Source organism: Talpa occidentalis, unplaced genomic scaffold (assembly GCF_014898055.3).
Source record: "Talpa occidentalis isolate TD23 unplaced genomic scaffold, MPIMG_talOcc4v2.1 talOcc4.14, whole genome shotgun sequence".
Taxonomy (NCBI): domain Eukaryota; kingdom Metazoa; phylum Chordata; class Mammalia; order Eulipotyphla; family Talpidae; genus Talpa; species Talpa occidentalis.
The window spans coordinates 12,837,771-12,853,767 of record NW_023601433.1 but is presented as its reverse complement, the minus strand read 5'-3'; the positions used below and the strand labels follow the sequence as shown (position 1 = coordinate 12,853,767).

At 37.6% G+C, this 15,997-nt stretch overlaps 1 protein-coding gene across 15 annotated transcripts in view; it reads right to left on the bottom strand.

The window, feature by feature from the left end:
* TJP1 (tight junction protein 1) overlaps positions 1 to 15,997 on the bottom strand; it is a 205,941-nt gene that overhangs the window by 47,124 nt on the left and 142,820 nt on the right. For all 15 annotated transcript variants that reach the window (XM_054694775.1, XM_054694778.1, XM_054694776.1 and 12 more), the window contains 6 exons: positions 14,073 to 14,197; positions 13,320 to 13,422; positions 6,956 to 7,232; positions 3,429 to 3,532; positions 2,705 to 2,873; positions 2,267 to 2,420 (listed from right to left, as the gene is read on the bottom strand). In XM_054694775.1, the coding sequence (XP_054550750.1) occupies positions 2,267 to 2,420; positions 2,705 to 2,873; positions 3,429 to 3,532; positions 6,956 to 7,232; positions 13,320 to 13,422; positions 14,073 to 14,197 (932 nt within the window). The remainder of the gene's footprint in view (positions 1 to 2,266; positions 2,421 to 2,704; positions 2,874 to 3,428; positions 3,533 to 6,955; positions 7,233 to 13,319; positions 13,423 to 14,072; positions 14,198 to 15,997) is intronic.

Genomic DNA, 15,997 nt, shown 5'->3' with positions numbered 1-15,997 from the left:
AGGTATCAGAAATTTCTAGGAATTAGAATTTGCTTATCCAAAAAAAGGCAAAAATTTATATATATATATTTTTAAATCAAAGGCAAATCATGTCCAAACTGCTTGATACAACATGGTTTCCAGGTGAGAGAAATGTGTTAAAATTATAGCTGCTCCCCATAAATCATTCAGGGTGGTAGTTATATCACTATGCATGTGCTGTGGCAGCATTCCTTTTCCAGATGTCTATGCTGTGTCAGGGAGACTCTCAGAATCAATATATTAACCTGAAGTAGTTAAAAATAATCTCTTATAAGTGAATATTGCATGTGACATACTATAATAACCATAACCTTAAAAAGCACAGATGAGGATTAATTTAGAAATCTAAAATCTGAAGTTTAGAGAGAAACAGTTTCATAAGCATCTAAACAGCAGAGTACAACAAATGTATCACTATGGTTTCTGAATATCTTTTAAAGAGTTCTCTCTGAAGAAGGTACTCCACTCCTCTCTACTGCTCCTCTGTTTCCTCACCTTCCAGAAGGAAGGTACTCCATGTTGCAGTTGGCTTCCTCTCCATATGCTTCTCTTATAGCAAATTTAAGTGACTTTTGTGGCTTTAGCTAACACCTCTACTCAGATAAAGTCTCCAATCACCATCTCCAATCCTAAATTGTTCAGCTGTGGAATTAGATTTTCAAGTGCTGCTAGAAGATCTCTATGTGAATTGTTGTCAAACCATGAATGGGAGCCTACAGAGCCTTGGGAATGTTTAGAAATTTTATGCAAAATGCTGCATACTATGCGCACATAACAACTTTTCCTGGATGGAAGGGTCATAAAATTCTTCAGATTCTCAAAGGTACATGTGACCCCAAAGACAATATAAACTCAGGTAAGTCACATACTAATATAGCTGGCATAAATACCATTGTCTTTTTTTTTCTTTTAAAGATTTATTTTTATTTATTTATACAAGCACTGGGTACAGTCAGAAGTGCGGGAGGTGAGAGAATTCACCAGAGCCAGAGCTGGGAGCAGAGCAGGCAGAAGGACCAAAGTACACTGCTGAGGGGAGCAGCGGGCGGCAGGAGAGATCTGCACGCCAGGTGGGACCCTACTCCGGTGGCCGGGGAGCAGCCGGGGATCGAACCGGCGCTGCAGAGGCTGCGGGCAGCTTTGCAACCCAGCGCTCAACCACTGCGCCACCGGGGAGGCCCAATACCATTGTCTTTTTAAAAGAGAAAACAAAAAACAGGTTAACCTATCTGGTAATGAACTACTATAGTTAACTTTCCAAGTAGTAGATTCCTGAAGCTTGTTAGCCTCTTAGCCTCTTCTAATGCAATGAGCCAGTAACTGCAGCTATAGGTCAAATGTTCTTTTTTTTTTAAGACTTTTTTTTTTTGAAGATTTATTTATTTATTTATTTGTTTGTTTATTTATTTATTTATACATACAAGAGCTGGGGTACAGGCCAGAGGTGCAGGAGGGTGAGAGGATTCACCAGAGACAGAGCCGGGAGCAAAACAGGCAGATGACCGAAAACACTGCTGAGGGGAGCAGTGAGCGAGACAGGAGAGGTCTGCCATGCCATGTGGGTATCTCCTTGGCTGACCGGGAATAGAACCCATGCTGCAGAGGCTGTGGACAGCTTCACAGCATTGTACTCAACCCACTGCGCCACCGGGGAGGCCCTGGGTCAAATGTTCTTATAAATCAAGTTTTATTGGAACACAGGCATGTCCATTCATTTATCTGTTGTCTAAGATTACTTCTAGAGTTAAGACAGAGCTGAGACACTTGTAAGCCTAAAACACCTACAGGCACACTTTGTCTTATCATGCGTCCCTTCACTGTGCTTTGCAAAGGGAAACCAGCAAAAAGATTACAACCTATTGAAGGCTCGGATGATGATCAGCAATTTTTAGCAGTAAGTTATTTTTTTATTAAGGTATGTGCATTGTTTTTGGATATAATGCTATTTATTGCATGTTTAACAGACTACAACATAACTTTTGTATGCATTGGAAAACCAAAAGCTTGTGTGATTCCCTTTACTGTGGCGATCTAAAAGAGGATCGACAGTATCTCCAAGGTAGCATTTGGACCTTTAAGAAAAAGTTTCACTGGTCTGTTTTTCTAGGTGAGAGATACCTAAAAATTGATAAAGAAGAATAGACCTAATCTTGAAGATTGTAAGAAACTCTAGCTTCTGATTTTACTTGTAAATAATACCAGAAACAAGCACACACCACTACTTTAAACAACAGAGTGTGATTACCTGCCATTGCTGGGCTGTTGTGGAGAATGCCTGGAATGGTCAGAAGGCTCTGAACGCTGGTCAGGAGACCGTGACCGGCTGTGTCGGGGAGGAGGCAGCCTGTCGTGTGATCGCCCAGAATGATCTGATGCCAGGGATTGAATTTCTGAAATGTCTAAATAAAACGGCGCTATTTATTTTCCCACGAAGAGATTACAATGAAATACAAGGTACTCCAATGATGATGGAAATAAGCTAGTAAATATGAATTCATATAAAACAGCTGATATAAGCATTAACTTTATTAGCCAATAATTAATAGTGACCTGACTACAGAAAAAAAAATATGTATTCATAATTTTAAGTTTGAAGGTAGAAAATTATCATTTCATTCAAACATGTCAAATTTCCTTTAAAAAGCTGGGCACTTAAAGGGGATCTCCAAACAACTTTACTTACCATCCCTCTCAGAGGCATTAGCAGAGTGGATGCTATCAGAAAGATCAGGGACGTTCAAAAGGGTAGCGCGTTCATCTCTCTGAACTACCATTTTTAACTTGCCTTTAGATCTTTCTATCAATGTCTTTGCATCTGTCAATGACATATTTTCTGTCACAGTTCCATTTATCTGCATCAGAAAAGAAACCACAGGTTGAAAGTAAATGACAAACAAAAATATGAATGTTAACCTGCTCGGAACAGGAATATCTCAACTACCACTCAGCTTGCTCTGTGAACCAAAATATTCCTTTCCTAAATTATCCAACTCTTCCTTCTCACTGAAATAATAAAATCTTTGCTACCTTAGGCTGCTAAAAACCCAATGAAGCATTTCCTAATTCTTCCCCCACCCACTTTCTATTACTTGAAAGAAAACTAACTAAACATTTCAATATCTAAAGCAGTTATCAAAATCATTGATTGTGTAAGAACAGCAGTATTTTATCTACAAAGTAGTGCCTACTAATAAATGATATACATCTGCAGCCAATAATTCTCGCAGAATACCATGCCTAAAGAAAAGCATCAGCGCTGACATGTGCACAGTGCCAAGCTATACAGCCCCCCAAATACTGATTTCTAATTCTCTTTGGTACAATTGCTTTCAACATGAGCAAGAAGCTATGGTCATACTAGAAATTGATTTTTTTCAGTTCATTAAAATGTAAGATTGCAACCATACCTTCAATACAACATCACCTTCTTGAATATTGCCATCTCTTGCTGCCAAACTGTCTTGTGAAATTTCCTTTACAAATATATGGCTGGCCAATCGAAGACCATACTCTGAAATGATACATTTAAATTTCTTTAGTGTAAAATCTTAAGATACTTAGATTGAGTATACAGTATAAAGAGTGTAAGACTGGGCCTCCCTGGTGGCGCAAGGAGTTAAGACGCAACCTATGAAGCTATCCACAGCCACTGCAGCACAAGTTTGATCCCCAGCCAGGGAGCTACCCACATGGCGTGGCAGACCTCTCCTGACTCACCCGCTGCTCCCCTCTGCAGTGTATTTCAGTCAATCTGCCTGTTCTTTTCCCCACTCTGTCTCTGGTGAATCCTCTCACCCTCCCCACACCTTTGGCCTATACCCCAGTTCTTGTATGTATAAATAAATATGTTTTTAAAAAAAGTATAAGACTAATAATCATGGCACCGAGAGAGTTCAAATTCAAGAAATTACCCATGGCTACCCAGAGAGCATATCCTTTAATCATCAGAAAGTTTGCAATGTCAATGTGAAAGGAAAGGGACAGAATTTATGGTTCAAACAGAAGACTGACAGTACTTTTGCTGTACTGAAAGAAAGTCCTAAAGAGAAGATCATTTCTTTCTGACCATGTTGTATTGATTCACTAGCTTCTTATAAGGTTTAATGAACATAGTCTAAAAAAGTAAACAGCTTGAGGGCCTTGAAAAACTCTGGAAAGACTGATGATCTATATTTCCCAGTTCCTAGAGAAAAAGTATTTCTGATCCTGTACAGCTAATGCTACAGAGACATACTCAGTGCTGGTACATACTACTCTGTATTATTGCAAACAAAAGGCAGATGTGGGCAAGAGTTAAGGGGGAGTGGCCGGAATTAAGAAAGTTACCAGGAAGTCCTAAAAACTATCCAGGGGCCTGCAAAACTGTAAAAACTAGTATTTTAACTTTTAAGAAACTAGAATAATGACTACAACTATGAGTGTATTGTCAATAAGAAGAGGAGGGGTTTCTGGTTCCTTTAGGAGAGAAAGACTGAATCTCACTGCATTTCAAAGCAAGCAAGCAAGCAAGCAAGCAAGCCAGCCAGCCAGCCAGCCAGCCAGCCAGCCAGCAAGCATCTAACCAACCAACATCCCTCTTTCCTTCCCATCCACACACAGGGACACACACACACAAAACAAATGGGAAACAGAAAACTGATTTTAATATGGGTAAGTTAACAGACTTGCTATTCGAACCTCCAAAGTCACATCAGAGTTATAGTTTAACTTATGGCAAATATACATAAGAGCGCTCACTAGCAAGGATAGAATCTGGGTTAAAAAAGAAGAATTTTTAGGGATCTAGGCAGTCAACATGTACTTTAGAAATGGTTATACCACAGAGGAAATACAGTACTGATTAAAAGGCTGTGCTTATTCAAGACTAAAAAGCTATAAATGACCAATACAGAGATGACTTTAAAAATCCACATATATATATAATTTTATATATTTTTTACATCATTCTTCATTTTTGTACAATGTATGCTTTCTTATCTCAGTTATAGTCCCCATGAAATTCCCTCTACCCATTCACCCGTGAACCATCACCAAGGTCCCTTGTGCTCTTCCCACCCCTGTTTTGATCCTATTCCCTTCTCCCCCCATACAGAATGTCTCTGAAAACCCCTTATATACTAACTGATTATTTATTCTAAATTATTCCCTTGGGTATATATTAACTATGTGCCAGACACTGGCATGAAAAGCAGCAAATGAGAGACAATCCCTACATTCAAGCTACTTACATAGTCACAGGGAAAAAGACGTTACCATGGTAATTACAAGAGTGATGAAAAGTTCAGGTAGGGGCAATATAAGGATCTGGGTCAGGTAGGGGTGAAGAGAAGGCCTCCTAGAAGAAGAGACATTAAAGCTGAGACATTACGTAAGGGATGCTACAGTGGAAATACTAAAACTAAAACCTGAAGGATAAAGGTATGCATGTGTTGGCTGGGGGCTGGAAGGGTAGAAAGAAACAGAAAGGTTAAAACAAATGCACCAAAATGTGTAGAAAGAAAGACTTGATGGATATGATGAAGCTGTAAGTATAGGGCAGCTAGGACTAAAAAGTAACCAGGGCAAAAGAAAAAGGCAGCAAAACATCACAGAGGATCCTCTACAGTGAAGAAGTTGGCAGAACTCATTGGAATGAATTCAGAGCCCAATGTATGAGACTGAATCCACTCTAGAGATGGTGCTTACCACACCAACAACATAAGGCGATGATGTACTAACTTGATTGTGGTGATATTTTCATAATACACACACATCATGCGCACCTTAAATATATACAATGCAGACCTTATATACAATTTTACATACTTATATAAGTAGAGGCTTGGATGAGGGTGGTAGTAGTGAAGAAAGGCAGAAGTGGGATGATTAGGAGTGGTATTTAACAAGTTTGGATATATTAACTGTGCATAGAAAAATGAAGAAAAGAGCTGTTAAGGATAACTACCATGTTATCCATGACTGGCTTGAGAAAATGGGTATATGGGAATTTATTCAATGGAATTCTTCATAAGAAACATGAAGAATAATTTTAAAAAAAAGGAGGTAAGAGTTTCATTTGAAATATGTGGAGTTTCAGAGACCTATATGAAACACATGAACGTCCTATATTTATTGCAGCACTACTCACAATAGCTAAGATATGGAAACAACCTAAATGCCCCAAAACAGATGGCTGGCTCAAGATGATGTGGTATATGTACACAATGGAGCACTACTCGGCAATTTAAAAAAGATAAACTCATGCCAGTCACAGCAACATGGATAGAACCTGATGGGATTATGTTCTGTGAAATAAGTCAGAAGGAAAAAGAAAAATATCATAAGGTATCACTTGTAAGAAGACTACAGGCAAACTTAACAAAGGCAGGAGAGGGATCAAAACGGGAGGGAAGAGCACATGAGACTATGGTTTTGCGGGTGATGTGGTGCTGGGAGACTTGCAGGGACTACACCTGAGAGGAGGAATCAAACACTGTACAAAAATAAGCAATGATGTAAGAAAATTAAAGAACTTAACAAAAAAGAAACACCTGAGGGCCCATATAAGGGGCTCCTTCCCCTCAATCTCTCCACTTGTAAAAATAGTAACTCCCACCTCTAAGATTTCTTCCCATGGTTATTTTATTACCTAACAGCAAAGTAAAATATGGAATTCCACCTTGGTAATGATGTGACACTTCTTGTTAGCATAATTTGTATTTGGCTGTTCTAATCAGAAGAAATCCAAAATCCAACTACTGGACAATGTATTTGAAGTACTATCTGTTACAACAAATGGACTCAAGTGAAGACCTCCATAAGAGAATCTGCTTTACAGCCCTAAGACAGAAGCATGAAAATAACAAAAGACAACAAAAACAAAGAAATGAAGAGAGAGCAGTGTTACTTTTCATCAAAATTTTCATGGGACCATTTTAGAGTAGGTAGAGAATACCTTCATTTTTCCGGGATTTCACCAACGTGACTTTGGTGGGTTTGGCAGGCTGACTGGAGGCCACGGATCGCCTGTCAGATCGTGGAGACAAACTCCTCTCTCTACTTGCACTTCTATCCCTTGTCCAACTTTTCTCACTCCTTCTATTAATCATACCACCACGGCTAGTTCTTGGATCATGCACTTCCTCATCATAACTATCTTCTTCATTCTCAGAAACTGGCTCAGGATCTGGACGGCTTGCCGGTATTTGAACTTTCTTCTTCCTCCGAATGGTCTACAAATAAGATTACAAAATATATTTACTTTCAGTTTCCAAGAGCAAGGAAAATTACATTTGTATGATTCCCATATCTAATTAATTATGTGAATTTAGAGATCTAAAATTCACAATTGTAACAAATTACTAATGAACACATTTCCATAATGGCTGTGCTTTTTGCTCAACCAATGAACAGATAGGATTAGTGGATTTTATGACGTTCTTGGTTAATTCAGAAAGATCTTCTAGATGCAATAATTGTAAGTTTAAAGAGAAACTAGTAATTGTTGATAGCTTAAGTCAAGGAGAGGATGCTGTATTCTAATGTCATCATCAAATATACCGTAGCTGCTTATAAAATCTACAGCAAAGGGCCTCCCTGGTGGCACAAGGGTTTAAGTCTCAGACTATGAAGCTATAAGCAGCAGCACGAGTTCAATCCCCAGCCAGGGAGCTGACCCACATGGTGCAGCAGACCTCTCCTGTCTCACCCACTGCTCCCCTCAGCAGTGTATTTCAGTCAAATCTGCCTGTTCTGCTCCCCACTGTTTCTGGCGCTCCTCTTACCACCGCCCCCCTACCCTGCACCTCGGCCTGCACCCCATTTCTTGTATGCAGAAATTTATTAAAAAAAAAAAAAAAAAAAAAAAACCAAAACTACAGCAAACTTGAAAGCCCAACTTGATTCCTTAAAAATTTCAGCACTTATCAGTATTAAGGTCCACAGTTGCTCTACTGGACCTCTAAGAGGGCAAATTATTGAACCACTACACTAACATCTACTTAGTACAGGTGTACTTTGTTTTATTTGCTTTGCAGACATTGTATTTTTACTAGACCTGCCACCAGCAAAAAGACTGAGTTATTGTAGGCTCAGATGATATTAGCATTTTTTTATGAATAAACTTTTTAAATTAAGGTACAGACATTATACTATTGCATACTTAATAGGCTAACATATAGCATAAGCATATTTTTTATATGCATTGGGTAAAAATTGGGTAACCAAAAACACTGAGTGACTTGCTTTATTGCAGTGGCCTGGTATAGGCTTGTCTATATGTTGCAAAGAATAATTCTGTTCAATGCAAACTGCATTCAGTCTCTGTATGTCTCTGATTTGTAATTCTGTTCAAGATTAATTCTGGCTTTCTTTCCTCAATGGCTCTGGTAACTGGTTCAATTTCTCTTGTCCAGTTATTTCCATCACTTTCTGTAAATTCAAGATCTACATGTATTGCCTTCTCCTTGAGTGGTCTCTTAGTTCCTGAAGTACAATTCATCTTTCACAAGTATATATTTAATCTGATCAAAGATCTGCAAAGAGCTTCTTGGGCAATACTCCTTGTCTTCTACTTCTGAAATCTTGATCTACTGAAAATTGCCCATGCCCATCTTATTTCTGATTCTTCTACCCTCTCCTATTCTCTCAGTCCATCAATTCCCTCTTGGCTTCACTTGCCTTCCTCCCAAATTTACATAAGACATCACGCTGTGACACTGAAATAACTCTCTTAACTTCTCAGTCATCTGTTATAATAAACTCCAGTCCAATTATCTTTACCTTCGGATGGCTGCATTTCCACACTGTTGATTAGGGCTTATGAATTCATTTTACTTGACTGAGTTCTCACGTTTGTTCAACAATATTTTCATCTACTTCTTACTGTCTCTCTATGGAATTTGCTAACATAGTTCTCCAAGATCTCAATCACTGCACATCCCCTCTACCCCTTAATTTTTTCAGTATCCCATTTATTTTATCTTCCTTCCATAAAGACCACGTAGATCCTCTTCCTATATGAATGAAGCCCTTCTATATGAGTTTTTATTCTCATTCCTACTGACCCCCAAGACCTTTCTTCAGCAATTATCCGCCCTGCCCCCCATACTTACAAGTCTAATTTCTCCCAATTTACCTCAAATCTGTCCTCTGCTTACTAATCTGCCAATTAACTGTCCCTCTGTCTGCTACTCATTTTCAAATTATTACCTTATCTCTTCCCTCTGCAGCTAGCTTTCTTCTAAGATCACTCCACGCTAACACTGCTGCTTCTCTTACTATTCCCAAGAGTGATTACAGGAGATCTTTCTGAGGAAACAAACTGAAGCTGAAGGATAAAGAACAGCAAGAAGCCAGGATGTAAAAGGACAATCAGTAACCTATCATAAACTGAGAGAAAGCTGCTTTCCACTCTCAGTGTGCCACAGTAACATTAAAACTTTCCCGGTGGCGCAGCGGTTGAGTGCTGGGTTGCGAAGCTGCCCGCAGACTCTGCAGCGCCAGTTCGATCCCCGGCCACTGGGCGGGAGGGTCCCACATGGTGCTCAGACCTCTCCTGCCGCCCGCTGCTCCCCTCAGCAGTGTACTTCGTCTGTCTGCCTGTTCTGCTCTCCGCTCTGGCTCTGGTGAATTCTCTCACTCTCCCGACTTCTGACTATACCCAGTGCTTGTATAAATAAATAAATAAATCTTTAAAAACAAACAAAAAAAAAAACCAAAAAACTTTCTATGAAGCATTTCTAACTGAGTGCCTGCTTAGCCTTACCTATATTTCAATCTCCAACATACTGTATTAGAAGCAACACTGTGTACTTTAAGGTTCAATTCCTCCCTACTAATGTATAAATAAAAACAAAATAACCAGTTGAGCATGCAAGGCTTTCCTTATTCTTCTAAGAGTGTCACCCCTTTGGAAATCTACTATACCCAAACTAGCCTCAACTTCAAATGACATACATTATTGCTATGGTTGTGTAATACCCACCTATTCTAGTAAGACCCAAGGTCCTTGTGTAGAAGGTCCTTGCCGTATATTTAGTTGGATAATGAGATATTTGCACCCCACCCAGTAGGCACTTAACTTATTGAAAAAAATCCAATCCTGTTTTGATTCGCCACTAATATGCGCTAGCTGTTATAACCTACATGAATATATTTAGCAAATCTGGAAATATGCTCTACCTTAACACTGAAAATTTTAGAACAAAAATGATGGGGAAAAATAATTACTTCAAAACAGTTCAGTTGAATTAAACATTCAAATATAAAATAAAACAAAATGAGATCAAGCAAGTACTAGGTTAAATACAGGATATTTGCTTTTATAACTCTGGTAAGGCAAAGCATGACACCAAAGCCAGGATCAATTCAGTTAAGTCTGACACATACTACAAAATAAATATTTCCATGTCAAAATAAAACTATATAAAAACAAAAACCCACCATTAAAAAACTTAGTCAGAAAAGCAAGTAGGAGAAGAACATATGCAGTATATGACAAAATGCTACTGATCTTAATACATTCTAGTATGAAAATCATAACAGGATAACGCAAAGGACATGAACAGGCAAAGAACACAAACTCTCTCTGAGATGATACTTGTGATTAAAATTTTTCATCTGAAATATGATGTTTAGTTTATTGATTTGGCAAAGATTTAAAAAAGTATTAATGAAATCGGAGTCACAATACCCTATCGGTTTTCTGAAGGGCAAACTGGCAATCCACACATCAAGTCATTCATGCCTTCTGACACTTTTTTGAAAACCCACTCCTAGGAAGTTATTCTTAAAACATATATAAAAAAGTAGAAAAAGAGGCAGAAACACGATGACCTTCAGTATATATTTTTTAACATTATGAAAACTGGACACAGAAACACCCATCAATAAATGTGTTGGGCACCTGTGTACCTGCAGAGCAACACCATGCAGCCTCAGAAACTGTGCTGAAGGTTCAGGAGGTTATCACTAGGAAAGTGTTTTTGCCCATTAACTTATTTCACAATGCTTTTTACGACAGTCAGAATTTTAGTAGAAGTTATACATGCTTAATGTGTTATAAACAATCCATTCATTTCTACCTCCCTTTACCTACTGCTAAGCAAAATAAGGGTATTTATTTTATGATAGTTATATAATGGAGTTTTAACATTTTAATTCCACAGAAATCATTACAGAGACTAATGCCCAATAGGTTCTTAGTTTATAAAAAGATAATCATATAAACAAGCAACCACTGTAATATAAGATGACAAGATGAAGATGACAAGATGAAAAAAAGATTAGTATAGATTAGGGGAAGGAGGAAGAAGAGTTGATTATTTAAAACTGCAAAAAACAAGCAAGCAAGCAAACAAAACCCATACAAAATGACCTTGAAGTTTTTGATGTTGGGGTTATGGTCAGGAATGAGGTAAGAAAGACATCTTGTGATGAAAGGCCACTTTCTAAGACACTGGGGTTTTATTCTAAAAGTTGTATAGCAATGAAAAACAAATTAGTGACACATTTCAATCTCTTCAAATGTAAAAATGAACAAATGCCCTTTTTGCTGATTATTACACCTTCCGCTAACCTCCCCCCCATAGCGTCTCCCTAGAGAGCAAGACACTTGTCTGTTTTCTGAGTTACGTCTTTTCAGCTAACTTAGCTAAACAGACTACAACCCATTCTTTGAGCTGTCCCCAAATACTCCTCCCTACATGTGCTATTTCAAATGCATTACAAGTTTCAGACCTACTTCTTATAAAATAATTTCCACTGGGAAGTTCAAAGTTATGAAGCAACATTTTCTTGGATGCATTATTGATGTGGATACATGTGTTGAATATTTTGCATGGAAAAATATTCAATATTTCAGACAACTGGAGGACTTAGAAAGTTGGAGGTATGGGTAAAGTCATCCAACCTCAGATACAGGATGCTCACCTCAGAACATGCGGCAACCCATCCGAAAACACTATGAATAATGATGGTAATGCTCATGATCAGTAGTTAAGGAAGGAAAGCTAAAGCTTATTCAGTTCATAAAAACCAATGATTATCAAAATCAATCTACTTCTATGACCACTATACTCTTATGTTATAAAAACTTTTTCAAAGCTCTATCATCCACTAGCCAGCCTTTATTCTGTACATGAATTACAAATTAAAAATAAGATTACAGTGTAAAATATGATTACTATAAAGCTGGGAAACACACACACAATAGAAGATGTTTGCCTTTGGAAATACAGTAACCAATTACTGAGTCTACTGCAACATGAGAAAATTCTATCACCAGCAACCACATCAGTGTGGACATAAGTCATATGGCAGATAGTCTAAGACAGAGTGAGAGGGCCTTGCAAGTGTGGGGTACACTATCTCAAGGAATATCCTGAATATCCCTTCCAGTTCTCAACACAGCTCCCAGAGGTCAAAACAAAATACAAATGTCACCCTCACTCAAGTCCTCTCCTTTCTAATGGGTCCAATGTAGTTCTGAGTGTCTGCTAGAAAGGAGAAAGGTTCTCAATGGACAAGACAGGACAAACAAGCTAGCTATCCACCCTCTACCTCCTGCTCTGTACACCTGAGAGCCTTAATCAGTCCTGCAGAGGTTAGATAGGGCAGAAAAGGGTTAGGAGCAAAGTGGCTAATATGCTCCTAAATGTGAATACAATTTAAAAGAGGAATTATGTTAAATCCATATTGATTATGCCACTTTTTTTAAGTTTTAACTGTGAATGGAAACTAGTTATCAAGAGTTAGCAGAATTTCTTTTCCCTTACTTAAAAAAGTAGACTTCTCAGAAGAACAGGAAATAGAAGATTCTTATATTTTATAACAGCACATTAAATGCACCCTGAACAACTGTACAAAGAAAATCTGAGCAGTTTCTCTCTTCTCAGACTACATAACAATAACAAGTAGCTGATGATGTATTTAAGGGACAATGGAAAACTTGCCCATGAAACAAATCCTGTAGCCTAAACAGGGCTATGTATTTCAAGTGACTGCTAACAAGATTCAGTCTAGCATCAGTACTCAAAAGAGAAGGAAACAAGCCAGAAAGAGACCCCCATCCAATCACCTTTGTCCTCCTTTCTTTTTCAATCAAAAAACACCCTGGTATCTGAACTCGGAGGAAAACATACACCAGTGACAAGATTCAACATCAATGTAGGAAGAAATACTCTTCCTTGTAAACAACTCACTCTGGAACTACTGATCCAGTTTTCATTTCCTTAAAGAAGGATGAATTCCAACACCAGAAACGAATCTGCAATAAAGTTAGTACTTTTAATTAAATGAAAGGTAAAAAAGATACTTACAATTTTTGCATTTTTCCCACTTTTCCTTAGTTGCTGAACAGCAAAAGCATGTTCAACATTATCCATCGAAACTCCATTAACCATTGCAACTCGGTCATTTTCCCTAAGAAAAATAAATAAATAACATGTAGAGAAAAACATACTGGTAAGTTTGTGAATATTTTGAAGATGGATACACCTGTAAAATATTCTAATTAAACTATCTGTCTTCAGATTCAATGATTAAATAACATCAAACTATTTACCTACCAATCTCTTAGAAGAAAGCTTAGCAAGGTACTAACCACAGGTCATTAACTGAACTATTAACACAATGTTCCCTAAAGGACTACCAGGTACCCCAATATACAAAATAACTTTTGGTGGTAAAATTACAGGCCATTAAATGATACTAACTCATATAGCTGGAGAAAGTTATTTTCTTTAAAAAAAAAAAAGTGTTCCTCCTTACAATTTTCTTTCAATACTTTCATTATACTCTCATTTTTTTGGCTTAGTACATCTTTTGCTTCTATCTTGGAAATTTTCTTAAAAGACTCCTAAAACTAGATTCTAGCCAAACTGAGTAACAAGTTTTCTTTTCACTGTATTTTTATAGTAATCTTCCATTTAGCGTGATACTAGTTTCCCCTTTGTGACAGAGATAAGTATAAATTTATATTTACTTGAAAATATCACTAACGCACTAAGCCAATGATTGAGGAGAGGAATATTACTCGCGACACAGGCGCCCAGGAGAGGAAACACACTTACTGTAGCTGTCCTTCGGCAGGTCCTCCTTTCAGCACATCTGAAATTACTATTGAGGTTTCCCCACTCTGAAAATGAGGATTATCTCTTCCACCAGATATTGCAATTCCAAATCCAAACCCAGGAGCCTAAAGTAATAATATTAGTGAGATGTTGCTATTAAGAAAAATTTTTCTTTGTCATATTTTACAATCTAAAAACATTAAAAGTAAAAATTACAATTGTAATTTTGGATCACATCTGTGATCCAAACACTTACGGATTTGTATGCTTACAAATTAAAATGATCTACGATGGTATAGGAAATGCATGTTCTATGCTGAACAATATTAAAACTTTCCAATTACATAAATGTTTTTAATGAACTAATTTATAGAATGACAGAATTAATGAGCATATATACTGAATGACATTTTACATAATACTATTAATAGCTATGAATACCAAATGTTATTTCAACTTTTCTCAAGTATGCTAAAAACCTCTATATAAGTAGTACCCAATAATGTCTTATGCACATTGTAACAACAGAAAATAGTGTGTCAGCTATTTAAAAACTACTTATGTCCTTAAAGGAAATTATAATAAACTATATCACTCTAAATGAGCTGAAAATCTTAATCACAATGACTATAAGGACAGGCAACTATAAAAAAATCCAAAATAATTTCAAGTTATTAAAACATTACCCAATCTCAAAGAAATCCACTCAATTCCATAAAAAGGAAATGAAATATTCAGAGCAGCCTAAAGAGCCATCAAACATTTACTTAGGTCTCCAAAGAAATCACTGAATCAAAGAGAAATTTTCCTCCAAACTTTTTTTTAAAGATTTATTTTATTTATACAAGAGCCAGTGTACAGGCCAGATGCGCGGGAGGGTGAGAGGATTCACCAGAGACAGAGCCGGGAATAGAACATGCAGACTGACTGAAATACACTGCTGCGGGGAGCAGTGGCCGTGACAGGAGAGGTCTGCTCAACATGTGGGTTGCTCCGAGGCAGGCCGGGATCGAATTGGCGCTGCAGAGGCTGGGGACAGCTTCACAGCACTGCGCTCAATGGCCTGTGCCACCAGGGAGGCCCGTCTCTAAAATTTTATTGCACTACGTTTGCTCTACAATGCGACCAACCTGAGGATAAAGGGTGTCCTATCTACAACAGAGATGACCATGACAACCACAGACAGAAAGTTGATCATGCCTTTCCTTTCCTCCTCAAAGCCTACTTAGATGTCAAAAGATAAGAACAAACATAAAAAATAATACCAGCAATTCCACTCTCAAGCATACATCCAAGAGAAATGAAAATATGCCACACAAAGATTTACAGCCACATATTCCTAACTTCCTAATTTATTTGTAATAGCTAAAACATGAAAACCAAAAATTATCAACTGATTAATTCTGAAGTAACCTTTTAATTCTGCTTTACTTCTAAACTGTGAGTATACTGCAGCGGCTATTAGGAAGGTTTAGTATCACTGTCATGATTTGGGGTATGGCACCCAGGTTTACCCACCATTGTTTTTTGCACCTTCACTACAAATATCAACACAGACAATACTTTTGTATTGTTTGAAAATAGTTTGCCTTAGAGCATAAAAAGTTTTGGGAGACCTTTTCGCATCCTCAGGTCAAACTTGTGACCATTTATAAAAGATATATGAAATGTTAAAAATCAGAGAAATACAAATTAATGCCACACAGAGCACAAAAGTTAAAGTATGACAACACATTTTGCAGGGGAGACTATACAGAAACGGGCACTCACACATTATTGCTGATGGGCACTTCAACTGCTGCAACTCTTTAGGACAGGTTTTTGGCAATATCTGACAAAATTACAAAAGCACCAAACTTTTGACAAAGGAAACCAGTTTCTCGGAATGTGCCCTGAGGATATACATACCCCTCCAACAATATGAA